The sequence below is a fragment of the Plectrocnemia conspersa genome, unplaced genomic scaffold (genome assembly GCF_051122295.1).
Source record: "Plectrocnemia conspersa isolate PC_06_02 unplaced genomic scaffold, ASM5112229v1 ptg000005l, whole genome shotgun sequence".
Taxonomy (NCBI): domain Eukaryota; kingdom Metazoa; phylum Arthropoda; class Insecta; order Trichoptera; family Polycentropodidae; genus Plectrocnemia; species Plectrocnemia conspersa.
In genome coordinates this window covers 16260363-16279035 of record NW_028277169.1, presented here as the reverse complement: position 1 = coordinate 16279035, position 18673 = coordinate 16260363, and the positions used below count along the sequence as shown (strand labels likewise).

The following is an 18673-nucleotide window of genomic DNA, read 5'->3' as shown; positions in this document are numbered from 1 at the left end:
ATTTTTTTACCGACTACAACATATAATTTCGCTCGACTAAAACCGGATAATACCTGAATATATCTTTAAACCACTATATAGAATGTCTAAATAAAAAGTTTTTTTCGCATCTGTGTATTAACGGTTTATAAATAATAATAAAAATACATTTACCAAGTACTCCGGCGTGAACGAGTTAAATACGATGCTTAAAAAACACTACCTATGGTAAAACGATGACTAAAGCAAACGAGTGGGCAGTTAGTAACGGACAGCTTTAAAAACAATAGCAGATTTTAAGCTCAATGCAATATAAATACGCTTTAAGTAGCTTACATATGCAAACGAATGAAATAAAGTATATAATAACATGCATTAAGCATTTTATAAAATCAATGGTACACGAAACATATATTTTATGTAGATAAATATTTTTATGGTTAAGAATACATTTATCAAGTATTTTAGTTGTATAATTACGATTTTTTTTATGTATTGAGCCAAGACTTATTTTATATTTTTAGTTGATACTTTGTAAATGTAGCGCAGCAGGTCGGATGTTTCTCTATAGTGTTTATGCATATTGCATCAGTGTATTAAAACACTACTCATGATGGATACACTTAAGTGTTATGCGATGCTTAAAAGCTTTAAATTTCTCATGCAGGCACACAATGTTGGAGCAATAAAAATTCAATTTATTTTTTATGTAGATCAAATACAAACTCAAAGTTATTAGTTTCGCCGCGGGGCTTAATAACCTTCGCATCCATCCATTAATAATACGTTTATGTGTTTACGTACTTTACTTACGGAAGCTTTTCTAACGGCACGTCTAAACATATCCAGTTTCATAAACCCATTCGGTCGTACGCGTTATGTGAATAAAAAAACCGCAGGGATTTAATATGATACAACGCGGGCGAGAATGGCTTGGCGCGTTGTGTTTTTTTTTCTTAACCAAAATAGGCATAAAAACCCGTATAAAGTATGTGAAAAACATGTTCGAAAAGTAACAACTTTTCCCTCATTGGGCGAGGAGGATATCCCTTTTGGTAACTTATATCGATGGAGCCATTCTCGAACGCACCTTATTTTTCCCCTTGAGAGCCAGCGGATAAATGGATATTCAAATACGAATGTTGTGTATAGAACGCGTTTCCCTGTATAGCTTAAAAGCAATTTAAAACAAATATAAACGTAAATATTTGACAAATAAATGTGTATTATATTAATAGGTTATGGAATAGTGGGACAAATGTTAGTAAAAGTATTTGATATTATGCCGATGGTAGGGCATATATTATGGGGTGAAAAAATATTAGAAAAAATACATAAAGCACTAAATTAAATTTTAGTTATATAACAAATTGATTTTTATATTATTTACTAACTTTTGAAACATTTACAGATATGTGGATTTGTTTGATCAGTTTGATTTTTTTTTAGAAAAATTATACAATAAAATTTAATGGCACTTTTTGGAATTATTTTTTGTTTATAATTTTTTTCATTAAGCAAATTATTTTAAACTTATGTTCTAGGCAGTGTGGGGGTCGTTTTATGCATTCGAACAACACTGACGTGGCAGCGGCAAGAGCAACACATTATTTGTTTGACCACGACGGATGTACAAAGTCGATCTATTCATAACATATTATAAAATGTTAATAGCAAAAATGTACTGTTTCACTAGTCAAAGTATTTCATAGTATTTTTGTCAATAATCAATTGAAGTTATAATATGTCATTTTATTTAATTTATAAGCAAAGTTTTATTAGCTTTAAAATTAAGTGGAAGTCGTTCTACGATAGGTGGTGTAAATTATTGTGATAAATACCTCTAAATGCACAGTCGCCGACCTATAGGCCCTGTCTGCTGTATTTTGGGCTTGGCATGTGAGGGTCAGATTGTGATGTTTCCTTTTGGGTGTCAGCCGCAGGACGGATCTAGCTGTCACCCTCCTTCCGTCAGGCAACACTTCGGTGAAATACTCCAAGTTTTGGGTCATAACGTTGCCTTCGCCGTCGATCCACGTTATCTGAAATTAAGATGTGTGATAAGTACGTTACATATACATACGTTTAATCTACAATTAAGTTTTGCTAATATATAGTATCGTGTGAATCATTGATAGTTATTACATATCGCTGTCAGTTTAAGGGGGTATCATGTCAAAATAATACAGATTTCAGTTGATTTTGAAGTTGATCATTAACTGGCAATCCATTAATGAGATAAAAGAATAAATTTTAATTGTTATATTAACATACATACATAAATAAACAATACGTTCTTATGAAAGCGTACATGAATGTAACATTATGTATTACTTCGGGGGTTCCTCAAGGATCCAATCTGGGACCTCTGCTTTTTGTGTTATTTATTAATGACATAAATACAGCAATTAAAAATTCAAGTTTTCTTCTGTACACAGATGATTTAAAATTATATAAATGCATTCGATCTGTTGCGGACTCCTTCTCTCTACAAAGTGATTTAGACTCTCTGTGGAGATGGGCTTCCGTTAACCGTCTGCCCTTTAGTGTCGGAAAGTGCCATACTGTGTCATTTTCTCGATCCCGTTCGCCATCAGCTTATTTCTACCATCTTGGTGGTAACATTTTGACTAGAGAAACTTCCATTAAAGATCTCGGAATCACTTTCGAGAGCAAATGGAGGTTCTCTCTACACATACACGACGTCTGTGATAAATCTTCCAAGATGCTCGGCTTTGTTATGAGGAATGCCTTTCACTTTGACGATCCGTCAGTTATTCGCATCCTCTATGACACCTTAGTTCGTAGCATTCTTGAATCGGGATCTATAATTTGGAATCCCCAAATAGCCAAATATTCCCTTTTAGTGGAAAAAATTCAAAAAAGGTATTTAAGATACCTTTACAAAAGGACATTTGGTTATTATCCGTACTTATATCCCAGCGCCTTTCTTTTAGGGGCGTTGGGATATGATTCGCTGAATTCTCGCAGAAAGCTGTATGTCGCTAAGCATTTTTTCAAACTACTAAAAGGTGCTGACGACAATCCAGCTATTCTCGAGGAATTCCAGTTTTGGGTTCCGGAACATTTTCGAGAATCACGATCGAGACCTCTTTTGATGGCAGTTAGGGCTAGGACATCCGCACTTGCCGACTCGCCTATAGCTGTGGCCATACGGCTCCTTAATACGCTTGCATTACATATTGACCTGTTTAATGTTGGCTACAAGGAGCTGATCCAGTTTGTCTCATTTAATTTTGATATTTTATAATTTTTTGTTATGTTTATTATTTTTAAGTATTGTTCTATTTATGTATATATACGTTTTTTTTTTGTTTTATAAATTTAAAATTTGTTTTCGACCATCGTGGCGCATTGGGGTAACCTGTTAGGCCACGATGGTCTTAATTTAATCTAAAAAATAAAATAAAATAAAAAATAAAAATTATGTACAATATTTGATTCGCCTAAAAAATGGAGGTTAAAGGTTTATTTTATTAATTTTTCAATAATAATTAGACAAGGACTTATTAATAACACTTGAGTTATGCTCTTTAGAGTATAAATAAGTAATTCACTAATGGAATGAATTTATTTTATATAATATTTTATTATATACAGTGCAACAGAAACGAAACTTATGTGGTTAATAAACTACGTAAGTTTCATTTTTGAGAAGGTATTAAAAAATTAGTTGAGATAAATTTGAAACAGATGTTACTTAATATAGTATATACATTTATGGGTGTGAAGTTGGCACCCTTCTATGTTTTTACAAAAAATTCTAAAGTTCAACTAAAAAAAATCTGGAACGGGTGGTACTCAATGCGTAATTTTATCAAAGGGTGTATTTTATGCACTATTTAATTTGGATCGATAAGAGAAACCTCGACTAAAATAGATGACAAAAAATAAAATGGCTATCTAAAAAATAAATGTTAATGACCCAAATAAATGCTAATGACGATCATTGTTAAAATCATAATGCTCGAAAACAGAAATTTGGAAAGTTTTAACTGCGTTAGTTTGCCAGTGATTTGCTACATTTTTTTATATATTTAATTTTATTGTTGTGTAGCATTGACCAATGTATATCAGGTTAAATTTAAAAAAACTTAAAAACAGCTAAAGGGTTATAAATAAAAATTAAATACTACGCGAAGAAATATTTATCTACACTTTCTCAAAAAAATCTTTATGATAAAAAATATAAAATAATTTTTTTTTTTTTTTTAATATTTATGAAATTTTCATTACTGAATTTATTACTTATAATATAAAATTAAAAAAGGCATTTCAATTGGACGCATGTGAAACTGCCGTAATTAAATTAATACACCGTTTATCAGTAATCAAAAATATTTTTTAATAAAAATAAATTTTACATTAAACCATTTTATGATTTTTATTACCAGTAATTTAACTGCGTCACACTCCAGTTTATAACGTGTGTTTATTATAAATAATTGATGACAGTAACAGTAAATAAGCGGAGATTTCTCAAGCAACAATTATTTATACGTGGATTTAATAACATTGAGAATCATTTATAATTATTTATATGTATATTAATTCATAATATTTAAATTTATATACTCAAGCAACTGGAAATCGATTTAATACCTAATAAATAATTAATAACTTTTACCGGGCGTTCACTCGAATCTTAATCAAAATTTAAATCATAAGTTCGTAACCTTTACGTTCGAATACAATTTATTATATATATAATACATATAAACCATTACCGGAAATTATGTTTCAATCAGTTTTTATCATCTAATTTCAAGCTGATTGCTTTTCGTACATGTTTTAGACCGAATTTCAATATTTCTTAAGTAATTAAAGTTATGGAAAATTCATTTGGTATAAAAAATTACACCCAATTCCATTTTCACGACTCTCCCTATATAACACGCGGCGAATCGTCGGGAAACGCGGTTATGCCCATTTCCTTTGAGCTCACATCCACAAATCATATTCCTGGTGGTACCTAGAGCAATTTTTAAATGTCACCAAATCCATATGCGGAATTGCCACCGTTTCGGTGAATAACGCGTCCCACATGCATCGTAATCACATCGTGCACTTTCAGAAGCACAATAAATATTATTAGACACTTACAATATTATTCACTTAGCTTGTAATAATTTTTGCGTTTCAGAAAAGTTGATTTTATAATTAAGACCACGCATACTCTTTTTAGAAATATTCTCACTTTATTGACTTTGATGTAGTTGCTATATTATAAGACGATAGCTCATGGAAATTATAAGACGTCTATTGATTACTTTTTCTATGATTTCAGATTCCAAGAATTCTGTATCATATTATATTTAAAAAAATAAGAATTTATTTTTTATTACATTGTTCACAAACACTATTATGTTTAAAATTATTGCGAATAGCACCATATGTAAAAAAGCTATATATTAAAATGAGAATTTTTCATCAAAAATTTATTTGACAAATACAACGTCGTCCCTTAAAAAAATAACCTTTACAATAAATCGAATTTAATCGAATAATTTCACTATTATATGCCATTAAAACATTTTTAAAAAGAGACAGATTTTCAATAAAAAATTTACGAAAAAATTTTGAACCTGATTTGTGCACATACAATTAAAAGTCTTAGTTGAGATTTATTCATGGGGTGTTCCATGTTCCAACCAACGCTCGCTCCTGAATATATTCATGATATACTTCATGAATAACTCTTAACGATTAATTTCAAAGCCATATATAATATTTAATTAATCTTGAGCAACATCAAATTTCACTTAATCCCATTCAACCAAGATATCTTAAATTATTTTTTGTTTTGGGGCAAGCTTATAACATGTATATATTACATCGTAATGTACGTACATTTTTTATTACACTATAAGAAATAGAAGGCGCGTGTGGTGTCAGACTTTAATATTAGTCCGAATTTACGAAGACCAGATTATTGCCTGCAATGAAGCTTTATTATTATTGTGGTGGAACGCACGCCACAATGTTATGGCAGATTATGGCGTATCAAATTATATTACGTATATTTGTTTTGGTGTTTGCTTTTTGCAATACGAGCTACGGTATACCGTAGTTGAAATAAAATATAAGTGATGCATACAGGCAAAAAAGTAAAATGTTTTGTACCTTTATTAAATTTTAGAGTTACCCAAACAACATATATACAGAGTGAAACAGTATATTAATATATTAAATTATTATTTAGGAAATTATCTCTGCGAATTATCGCTAATTTGTCTGCAATTTCTGCTTGTTCGCAATATCTGGGTATGATTTATTTTCTTTACAGATTACCCGGTTAAGTTAGCATTTTGCAAATCTTATGATAATTTTAGTACCAAAATTCACAGTGTCCCGTTCGTTATATTATATATAACACGATTATTATGCTAATTAATTTTAAATGTATGACTAAGTATAGAATTTCAGATATCTCATACTAAATGAAAAATAATTATAATACTCGTTCTTAATATAAAATATATATAAAAAAACACTTTATTTAATTTTATAAATTATGTATGGTGTTTTGTATACATGATCTTCTAAAATATAAAACATTTGCTTATAATATTTAAAAAAAAAATTTTATACTGGCAAATATATTATTTTATGAACTGTTTTGCTAATAAATATATAAAAATTGTTTTTCGTTTTTTTATATAAAAAAATATTTTATTAACAATATTTGCGATTTGTTATAGTAATAACAAAACACCTGTTGTTGAGTTTACTAAGCAAAATAAAGTATAATAATTAACCTGTTTGTTAGTAATTATATTTTAGTACACTTACTGACTTGTAATGCTTATTTGAAAAAAAAATTATATATAATTTAAAAAAATGTTGAGGTTTAAAAAAATTACAATATTAAGATAAAGTTAAAAATACAAAACGAACTAAACGCAGCTTATTTTTAATGAAGGTTAATTGCAAAAAGTAGAAACGCTCTATTTTATAAAATTACAATAAAAAGAAAGCTCATATAGATGATCTTTCTTCATATTTATTAATTGTTAAAAATATATCGAGAATTTAATTATATTTTTCGATACATAAAGACGAAAATAGAAGAAATAGTAAGAGCTTTTCAAGCTTTTGTAAAATACATATGAAAGATAACATTTGCTAAGCTTTATATTTAACTGAAAGAAAAAGAATAGATTTATTAAAAATGTTGTATTATTTTAATAACTTATATTTCTTTATGTCTAGGCTTAGATATCTGAGGAAAAAGGAAAGGAAGAGAAAGAGCTTTTGAAAAGGCGCTATAAATAAATAATTATGATTTGCTTCGGCGCTTTTCCATCTCGGAAAAGGGAAAATCTTCTTTAATTGAACGCTATATTTGTTTTGAAAATTAAGCGCCGCCGCAATATTTTGATTGGCATTTAATATAAAGATAAATATTTTCGCCTTCGATTAAAATTTAATCGCAAATATTTTGTTTGACGATAACATTTTAAACTGTCTTGTAACAGATTCTAAAATACATTAATTGGAACAAGGGTTAAGATATTAGGTTACATACTGATGGATTTAATTGTAAATTGCGCAATTATATTATATAGACCAAAATTACTTTCTGATACATATTTTATGAAAACTTCACAGATCAAAAATAACAAATAAAGCAAAAAAACGTATAAAAATTTTTTTTACAACGATTTTGTACTTTGAATTATGCGTTTTAAGCCTTTTTTTAAGTTATAAAAGTTACTAAATATAATACATAATAACAAATATTTTAAATTATTTTTATAAATATACTGAAAGTAAAAGTATAAAAATCTGTAGAGTAAACAAAAAAGTTTTTTGATTTGATTGATAAATAAAAAATATTGTTTTATCGTCCATCCCAATACTTATGAACAAAGAAATATCTTGAACTATTCTTAAATTTAAAAAAAATTGATTATAACTAAGGCTTTTGATAGAAAAAGGTTAGAAGATCAGTCTGTTCTAAAATCCCTAATTATTGCATAAATGTTTTGACACTCAAAGCAATAATTATTACAGACATATTATTAACATATATTTTATAAAAATATTTGCTTCTCTGATTCAAAAAAATAGGACTTAATATTTCTTTATTAAGTGCAATATATAATATAATATAAAATAAACATGTGGGTGTTAGATTTCTGAAAGTAAACAATATTTGTAATTTAATCATAATAAAATATAGTCTACCTTCATGATATTATATTATATAAAATAAAAGACGAAGCACAAACTTAGCTGAGAAAATAAATAGTTAAATCAGTACTAAATAAAATAGTATTTTTATAAAAAAAAATTATCATTAAAAATCTATTTTAGTAACAAATAAGTCAATCTCATTTTATACATTGCTTAATTAAGTTTAAGAAAATTTTGTGGAAAGATATTGAACTCAAAGCTCCCAGACATTTTCTGTATGATATGATAATATCACACGCCTTGTTTCAAAATGTATTATATTTTTTTTCCATTTTCTGCGACTTTTTCTTGTATTTTTTTTATTATTTTGGTTTATTTAGTAACAGATTCGTTCTAGCGCCAGCGTGATAAGACGTCGCGGCTTTTGTCGGAATCTTCCTCATACATATGAAAACGAAGTTTGCCCGAATTTAATCTCATCTGAATTATTGCACGAGCAGATGCTGCACATGATATACTGTTAAATTTACATGCAACATGTAAGTAATGAAAAGTTATCTCGACGTCGCGTCGGTGTAGTGTGTATGTAAATAAATGGAGACAATTTGCAAAGAAAAACACTTGGCGCTATAATGAAACGCAAATACTGCGCTCCTGTATGTGTTTGTGTTTAATTTTGGTAAATGTGCTATTTAAATTATTTAAGCATTTTTCCTCTTTGTGTGAAAGTCGATAGATTGCCTTGAAACAAGGAAAATAAACGGTAAAAATATTTCTCAAAGAAATATATAAATAAACACTAAACATTAGATACAACATAAATGTACCATAAGAGAACAACTTAAAAACGTAAAAGTAAAAGAAATAAATAATAAATATATAAAACACTAATGTTTAATTGATAATTTAGTGTCAATCGTTTTAACGTTGACAATGATAAATTTTATAAAGCTTTAACAAATCAATTATTTTTACATAAAATATGTTTATGCAATATTAAATAATTACATTTTATATTCCATAATTAAATTAAAAAGAAATAAGGGCACAGACCATAATAAATGTAATAACTACACGACCGACACTTTTTTAGTACCTAATTATACTAAGAATTGTTTCGAAATCCCCCTTATACCTACCTCACATTTGCAAAAATATTCACATTGTCTAACGGCTTCATCCTTAACGAGGGCTTACCATTGAAATTTTAAAACCGCGACGAGACACCCCTTCGTCGCCCTTAAAGACCCCATTTATATCCGTTTTTCGAGGGAAAACAAACAATAATTTAAGCTAAAAGGACGCTGCTGCCGAGTAAAAAATGCGTGAGACTATAGCAAGTCAACTATACTATATAGAAATATGTATAGGATGATATTAAAATAATTTTAAAAACAATTTTAATAAAAATATAGCAACCTTAAGTACTATTAATTAAAAGATACTAACATAAACAACATTATAAAAATAACTTAAACACAAAATTTTCATTGCGTTATTAAATAATTTTATTTATATAATATTCGAGCTGTTTCCTGTGAGTAGATATGCTATATCGTAAACATTTGGATTGAAAAGAGTAAATATGAAACGTTAAAAATAAAACAGTTTAATTTAAATTATATAATATGGATACCCTTTTTTAATATATCATAAATCATATGCTGCATTAGATCTACGAATATTTAGTAAAAGTTGACAATAAATTATTTGTTATAGCAATTATCACTAGTTCAGTCGTGTGAATAAAATGAGAATAGTATTCTTGATAATAAAGATTGATAGGGCAAATTAGGATTTATTGCAGAAAAAAATATTATAAAGCTTTTTGTGTAGATTTAAAAATCGATCAGATATTATTGTCAAGTTTTCAGTTTTACATTAAAATATACTAAACTATTAAAAAAAAATGTTTAAACTAAGCCATGTTGTTATATTATCATCATCAGTGGCTTCATTGTCACCCTGTATGTGCGTATTATACGCTTCATAAATAACTCTTTCTGATGTGTATAATATATTCTTATCTCTTCGGGCGTCCATCATCGGGTCCATCCACTCGTCTCCCTGTGGCTTTTTTGTAAAAGCTCACACAAGACTGTTTTCCATGCTAAAATGAATGGGTGAAAAGGCTTTTCCATGCCGGGGAAGAAAGCAAGGCCGCTTTTTCGTAGGCCCCCTTCTTTATCAATGTTTACACAGAGTACACACAAAACGATCGGAGTGAGCCCGAGAAAATTAAAAAGGACTTATCTTTTATTCATAGCATTGAAGTGTATGTCTGTGCGTGTATATTAATTAATACTAGTTGATTTACATTGTACCCCCAGTAAAATGGCAAAATAGGCATTCAATTCTATGAATAATAATTAATTAAACGGGGCAGTCTTATCGGGTGCCCGTGAGCGGGTTAAGTCGGAACGAATTAAAATAAATAAACGACTCGGCTCAAATCCGGATAAGAAGGCCTTAATTAATAACGAAATTAGTCGCTGTTAAGCAGATTACAAAAAATCGAGCTAATTTGGTATTACACTAATTTGTTTTTCGTAGGAATGAATAATAATTAGATTTATTGTAGTGCTTGTAGTGGTATGAGAATGATATTTACTATTTATCTTGTAAATATAATATGTGCGCATAACATAACAGCTACTTAAAGCCTAAAGTTATTGCTTAGCAATATAAAAATAAATATTAAAATATACTATATTAATAAATTATATATTACACAATAACAAAAAAGTCAACTATTATATAAAAAAAAAATCCAAGGCAAGAAAATTTTATAACTATAAATATACACTTATAAATTTATAAGTGGAGTCTATTTTTTAATTACTAACGCATCAAATAAAATTAGTAGTGTGACTTTATTATATAAGTGACACATAAAATTAAAGGTGACTAATTTTTTTAAAGCCTAATATTTAATTAACATATACATACACACGATGTATATATTATTTTTTTAAAATGTTGAATTCGGTAAAATAGCAAATATTAGTACAATTTAACTGAGACTTCAAAATTTTGCTTCTGTGTAAATATCTCATTTTAATAATTTATAATAATGATAATTATAATTTAATGCAAATTTTATTATTAGGATAAAATATACTTCTTACAACATTTTTAACCATTCATCATCTTGATAAGAGAGCGTTTTTATGTAGTATATATTCTACATTATTTAAGTTCCTGTAAGCATTAAAAAAAATTTTATCACTTCTTTAAATTAAAGGATTATTACTAAAAAAAAATACTTTTTATTTGATTTACAAGACAAGAAATTCATAAAATATCTCTTACACAGTTAATCAATTAAAATAATATATTTGTATGCTGCTCTTAATACAAATCAGAAAGTAAACTTAGCTGTAGCTTTAAAGGTAACTTTTATAGCAACAATTTTGTAAAGAAAGTAAGATTATAGATCAAATTACTTTATCCAATTAAATGAGATTTTTTTTATTTTATAAAACGAAAATTTCTATATTATCAATAAGTTTACAAAAATAGCAAATATAAATGGTTTTTAGCCATTATCATGCTTACGATTGTTTTTATCCACAATTTAGATTTAACCATTCACTGAGTCAAAATCTTTTATGTGCATATGTAAGCAACGACTCATTTGTAACACTAGTTGTTAAAAATACAACATATTAGTTAAATCTCATAATTATATGTTTGAAATCTTATAATAAAAAAAATAAATAAAATAAATCTGGATCTAATATTCAAAATAAACTTTCAATAATTAACATAAAATAAACCTATTACTACTTTAAAATTAAAAAAACTAATAAAGAGGTTAAGTTAGGTAGTTTTTTAATTACTTAAATATGTTTTAGATTGATTTAATAAAGTAAGCCATGTGAAAAATGATTTCCATGTTCATTGCAATCAAAGCAATATTTTTTTAGTAAAATTAAATACTGTTAAACTGCCAGTATATCAAATAATATATTATGCAGAAATTTAATATACTGTAAAGCATTTATTATTTATCAATAAAATGCAATTAAAAGTTAGTGACATACATGTTTATATGATGGAATGCAACGTGTATATTATCAATACATATTTAAATACCTCATTATCTTTAGTATTTAATATCAGTATCTCTATAATAGTTATTTCATTTAAAGTCTCTTCTACATTTCTGAACCAGAAACACTTGAAAAAGGTTGATCCATCAAATAAAATATTTATTGTTATAATAATTTAGTATAATATATCAAGTTAAATAATTATTTTACAATAAAATTATTGTAAAATGGTATATTTATTGACGTTGTCGAAAAATAAATTTGATTTTTATTTTATAAATAGGGAAGCAAAAACAAGTCTCCAGGAAATTACCCACATTTTCGACGTCGTATTACAGCAATGTAGGGCTTTAGACTAAGCCTGTACGAATGTATTTTCGGTAATACAAAACTTGGCAAAGACTTTCCAACACCCCAGTTCGAAAACTTTTAGAAATTCATTTTCCAACGAACAAACTGTTGATGTATGTTAATTTTTTTCTTGCACCCACCCTCAAAAACACACGTCATCATACGCGTTAATATACTTGAAACAATATTTTTATAACAAGCAATAAAAGTCATTAACATCGAGCTTTAATGAAATTGTTTTTAGCGGTGTGAAACGTGTGAAGTGATTTATACTTCATGGTATTATGCGAAAAATGAAAATTGTGTTTTGGGGATTATATAATACGACCAAGGGGAGCCATTGAATGATTTGGCCATTTTCGTAAATATTTACTTTACAATATTTGATTTACAGATTCATGGTATTTTGAAGAAATGTTTACACAGCTTGCGCTCTTATGAGGTTTATAGAAAAACATATATACATTTATTTTTTAAATTTTGATTCTTTATTAATCTAAAAGACTCAATTATGCTAAAATTTTAGCATAATAAAAATATGATATTTTTAAGGGACACTATTCATTTTTTACTCTTAAAGTTTAAACCACGCAATAAAGCAATCATTAGATATCAATATAATAAAATCAGATTACCAACAAGGATGAAAAATGTTTTAGTCAGATTTAGGTAACTACATTTCTATTAATTTATTGATAACAAACATCACAAGATATTTATTATTTTTATTAGGGATTCGTGAATCTTTCGTTGTAACATAACAAGCATTAGTCTAATGAGTATCTAAAAAGCACAATCTAAATCTACAAGTAAGTAGTGAGACACCAGACTTAAATCAGATTAAATTAGTGATTATTACATTACTACAGCGTAAGATCCATAGATAAGACTATGCAAAAAATAGCTTATTTTATTTTAAATATTTATTACAAAATCATCCGTAAAAAGGAAAATCTAACCTATGATGATAGATCAGAATCACAATTAATTAATACATAATTACTAACTCGTAAATACGATTGAAAAATTGAAAAAAACTGTGGTTCATTTGAGACTTGGACAAATGTGTCTATTAGGTACATACTCAATGATTTATTCTGCAGCTATTAAATTTATTTATATTTATTATATATGTATTAACATGTATGTAACCATTTTATAAGATTAAATAAAAAAAACTCATTTGTGTATATATTATATATATATAACATATTTAATATGTATTCAATACACAAACGTATATAAATATAGTAAGAAAAAACTTTAGAGGCAACTTCATTGACCCAGTTTTAGTTAGAAATAAGGTAGTTGTAATTCGTGTGCGGTTTTCAAAGTTCATTTTCGTGAAAGCTGAAGGCATTAAGTTGAACGGCCAATTTATAGAATTAGTAATTACCAAGCCGTAAAACAAACTTCAACAATGATAATTATTGTCGATTTAAAATAATATATTTTGTAGGATATTCAGAAAAATTAATGTAAAGAATTATTCTAATTTTACTATTTTGATTTCTTTATTTTATTATCAGCATATACTTCAAATTACTGAAAAAAGTTAAATTTATCTTTTTATGTAAATAATTTAATACATGGTTTTAATTGTAATTGAACAGTTATAGATTAAGAAAGGTGTGTGAAAAGTTTCTATACTTTTATTTGTTTTAATAAAAGTATTTTGCACCTCTTAAAAAGTAAATTATTATTACAATTTCTATTAACAAATCACTGACTTAAACCAAAATAATTTTCTTTAAATTATATCTGCTTTTATAAGTACCATTATATATCACTATAGTGATAAATCAGAATAAAAGACTAAATATTTTTTATAAAATTCACGTAAAAGCTAACTCCATTATATTAAATTAATATATCAGCAATGTCTCTAACTTTAAATAATCGTAAAATATTTTATAGTCAGCATTATTAAGTCTTTCCGGTAATTAATATATGACAAAATCAAAGGATAATTAAAAATCTATCGATACGGTTTATATGTAAAAATATTACAAAATACTGGTTAAGTCAAATATTTTTATAGGTGTTTACTGTTTATGTATTTTATTTAAATATTACAGTCTAAAAATTACTTCTTTTACTTTAAAATAATATTCTGCAAGCTTAGAATAATATTGTAGAGACCGCCTGGCTATATATAAAATACTAATTTTATTATATATATGCATTGATCGTGAGAAAGAACTGTTGTATTAACGCGTTAAAAGCGTGATAAACAAAAATCCATATAATCTTCACGATTCGCCAATTAGTGCATAACGATTCAAGATTCTGTGAAATTAACAAATCTAAATGCATTACTAATGGCGCATTTGTGCCTAAATACACTATATAATTAATGGTTTTGAAAACTTCTAATAGCCAGCAGTAAAAATGTGTTGAATTAGTGTTGGAAAATCTTAACCTGTTAAAACTCAAACAGGTACACCAAAAGTCGTATAAAAAAATACGAGAAAAATAAATAAATCTATTTTTGCTCCCAAATTGTTGCAATTGTTGCACACGTTGACAGAAGCTAGAGCAATAAAAAACGCATATATAAATGAATACTTAACGTACATTCGATATTCGATATTTGCTATCGACAGAAACTTTAATTAAGAATATCCGTCAGTTACTCCTGACTTGGAAAACATAACAGTTCTTTCCATTTCGCATCAAGAATAAAATCAGCCGCTTCCCTCTTTACCTCAATTCTGATCTAGCTACGACATCTAAAATCACAAGTTCAACCTTATCTTTAAAAACGATTAGATTTAGAAAAACGACGCAAACATCACGTATGTATAGTACGAGAATTACATAAACTGTACGTGACTATTATTATAAATTATAACTGTAAGCCTTGATCCAGATCCGACGTCCAAAATCCAGAGTTTCCAACCCAATATTCAAAGAGAATTCTATAGTTATTTTAATGCGTGACAGCGGGGTGAATACAACCAACAACTACAAGTAGATAGTGAAACATTAGACTAAAATTAGTCTGTAAATTAATGACATCTAGTTTATTAATTATAAACTACTATTATAGATGTAAAGCAATATATGTCACTATGCACGACCTAGCCTAATTTTATTTGATATTTATCTGTGAGATTATAAAAATACGAAAAAAACAATTTTAAATAAATAATGATAACCAATTTCAATTTTCGAAACACGATAGAACTTGAAAAAATACTAGAATTCATATTGGATTCGAGTACAGATTTTTTAAGTTACTGACTGTACTATCGACCTATCGTGGTGGTATAGTTATAATCGACGACGACGACGAGTGTCGGTACACATAAGCGTTATTCGATCACTACAAATACAGAAATGCAGGAATAGCGTAGTTTATCAACGCCAGTAAATATAATTTCTTTATAGTAAATTCAATCGATGACAATGGCACGTTTTTTACGCTCAAAATGGTTTAACCATTACATGCCTAATTTATTTTATATTTTGCAGTGGGACAACGATGGCACGATTTTATTGCTTTTGACATGTATTTTTGAGTTTTGAGAAGGAATAATTATTACTATTGGGAAAAATTCCGTTTAGATGTGCTTTATTCTAATATTGCTATAAAAAGTCTTAATATAAACGCTTGATAATCGAGCATTTTTACTGTGATGGCGACTACACGATTTTATTGCTTTTGACGTGGATTTTTCACTTCTGATATATTGTATTTTTTGCTTTCATAATGCTCAAAATTTGGTTCAGATATGAATCATTTAATTTTTACTTATTATACTCGTAATATTGTTATAAAGAACGCTGGACAACTGAGCGTTTCTACTACGGCTCAATTTTATTGATTTTAATATGTATCTTAAATAGGGACACTCTTTAGAATTTGGCTTAAAAAATGCATGTCATGTATTGAAATACTATGGATATGAATAAAGTCGAAAAATAAAAAAAACGATCACTGACGAACCAACTTTTGCGCCACACCCTCTGGAAAAAGTTAAAACGATGTCCCTGCATTTGACACTTTGAACACGTGTGATTATTAACAGTTGTCTGATTTACATTGCTGCCAGCATAGGAAACTCGAATTGGATTACTCTGTATAATGGTGAAGTATATTTAACTAGTATAAGTAGGTCTAAAACAAGCCACGAAAAAATTGTAACATAAATGAAAAAATCGCTATGATTTGGACTAGGCGTTGCTTATCAAATAGGTACCCTTGTGGTTAATTATAATATATATAAAAAAAAAATAGTTAAAGAAAAACAACAATTTTTTCGAGAAATATCATACGATGGACAAGCATATATAAATATATAAGTAATTGTAATGTACATACATACATATATTTAATGTTTCATAAATCAAAGTAATACAAAAATAATTAAAAATAGGTTGAGAACCATTGGTATTGTGTAAATTACAATAGTGAATAATTAACTAAATACTATTTACAAGGATAGAGCTAACCATTCTTAGTTTTTTCAGATAGTGGTCGCAATATCTGGAACGGGTATACCCAAAATAATTGATATATAAAAAATAAGTAAGAAGATTAATTTATGTGATTAAATAAATTGGACCGCAGTGGATTCAATAAGATTTTTTTGTCCGGGTAAAATAATACCTGGTTTCGTATAATTTTAGAATTGCGATACTATCGATTTCAAAAATATGATAAGAATCTGTTTTCGGACCTTAGTGAGAAATATTCTTACATTGTTTTTAAATGTATAATGTTGCTATGTATGTGTTTTAAAATACATGTGTTATACAATATTAGATTAAACTGTAACTATACAATATAATAGATGAAAATCTCAAACTTTTTTTAGAATAAACGCCGTCGTAATAAAAAACACATCAAACAGTATAAAAAGAGAAAAACTACACAATAAACATTATTTCCATACACACATCTCAACGGCTTTCTGATTGAACTGTCACATCCTGGCTGGGGTTTACGACTGGGCCAAGAAGCAAAAAATAAAAAATAAACGAGGAAAACAGTTTTCCAGCCGACGTTTTATGACCTAGTGACAAGGGCAGAAGGGTTTAGGCGGCCGAAGAAGAAAACATATATACTATATAGCGTAAACTACGGCCCGCCGGACGAATGAGTACATAATGCAAGTTCATCACCGCTCTCCGGAAATTGTTAGTATCGAAGCCATAAAAGATAGGCAAATTCCGAATTCTTATCTGCTCTACGTCAAAATTTATGCGCCATAAAACTGAATAAATTGGCGGGCGGTCCATAAAGACGCCCCCACCCCTCACCATCCAGCTTTTCGTACACATCTGCCAGAAAGTTTGTTCCAATATATCTTTCTACCTATGTACCTACGAATACCTCGGACCGTATCCCACGGTCAGGGATGATCTATCACCAACGTGTATAACACACGTTCTGATCACCCGATTGCATGTTGGGGATGTCGGGTCATTTATATCAGTTCCCAAGTTTGAGCGTATGATTATATAATAAAGTTTTATTAAATTAGCGGTTAAATACATAAAATATAACTCGACATGTTTCTGAATTTAGTAATATTTTTTTCATTAGAAGTACTGTGGAAGTTTTCATGTCAATCTTAATATATGTTTTTATCATTCAATACAAGTGATGTACATGTATGTATATAAACATACATGTTATTAACTAATATTGACAAATTTTTCATTATACGATATGATCTTTCAATATTCTTTTATCCACAATATATAACGATAATGTCGAATGTAAACACAAACTATATGCATATATAATTATATGATTACTATTTGTATTCGGCGAAGCCTATCGAACCAGGCTTAGTATTATTATATTTCGATTCAACGTCTACTATGTGACTCGACAAAACTAACTTATCTATCCATTAGGGTCGTTATACGCAATTTACTCTGAAGGCAGACGAGTAAATTATATTTGAGTGACATTATACACATGCGACATTTTTGACTACATGGTTAACATGTATGTGGAAATATAATTGAAAAACGTATCAATCAAATGTAGTATTTTTTTTATTTAATAGGCGTACAGTAGAAATACTTTTTACTACGTAAAAAATTAAATTTACCATAAAATAAAAAAATATTTAATTTACTCATAAACTATATTTAATGTTACTGGTTCA

At 27.9% G+C, this 18673-nt stretch overlaps 1 protein-coding gene across 6 annotated transcripts in view; it reads right to left on the bottom strand.

Annotated features, from left to right (window-relative positions):
• The window catches only part of LOC148234949 (irregular chiasm C-roughest protein-like), a 306152-nt gene that overhangs the window by 38758 nt on the left and 248721 nt on the right, over nt 1–18673 (bottom strand). For all 6 annotated transcript variants that reach the window (XM_088186132.1, XM_088186136.1, XM_088186138.1 and 3 more), the window contains one exon: nt 1821–2021. In XM_088186132.1, coding sequence (XP_088042258.1) covers nt 1821–2021 — 201 coding nt within the window. The remainder of the gene's footprint in view (nt 1–1820; nt 2022–18673) is intronic.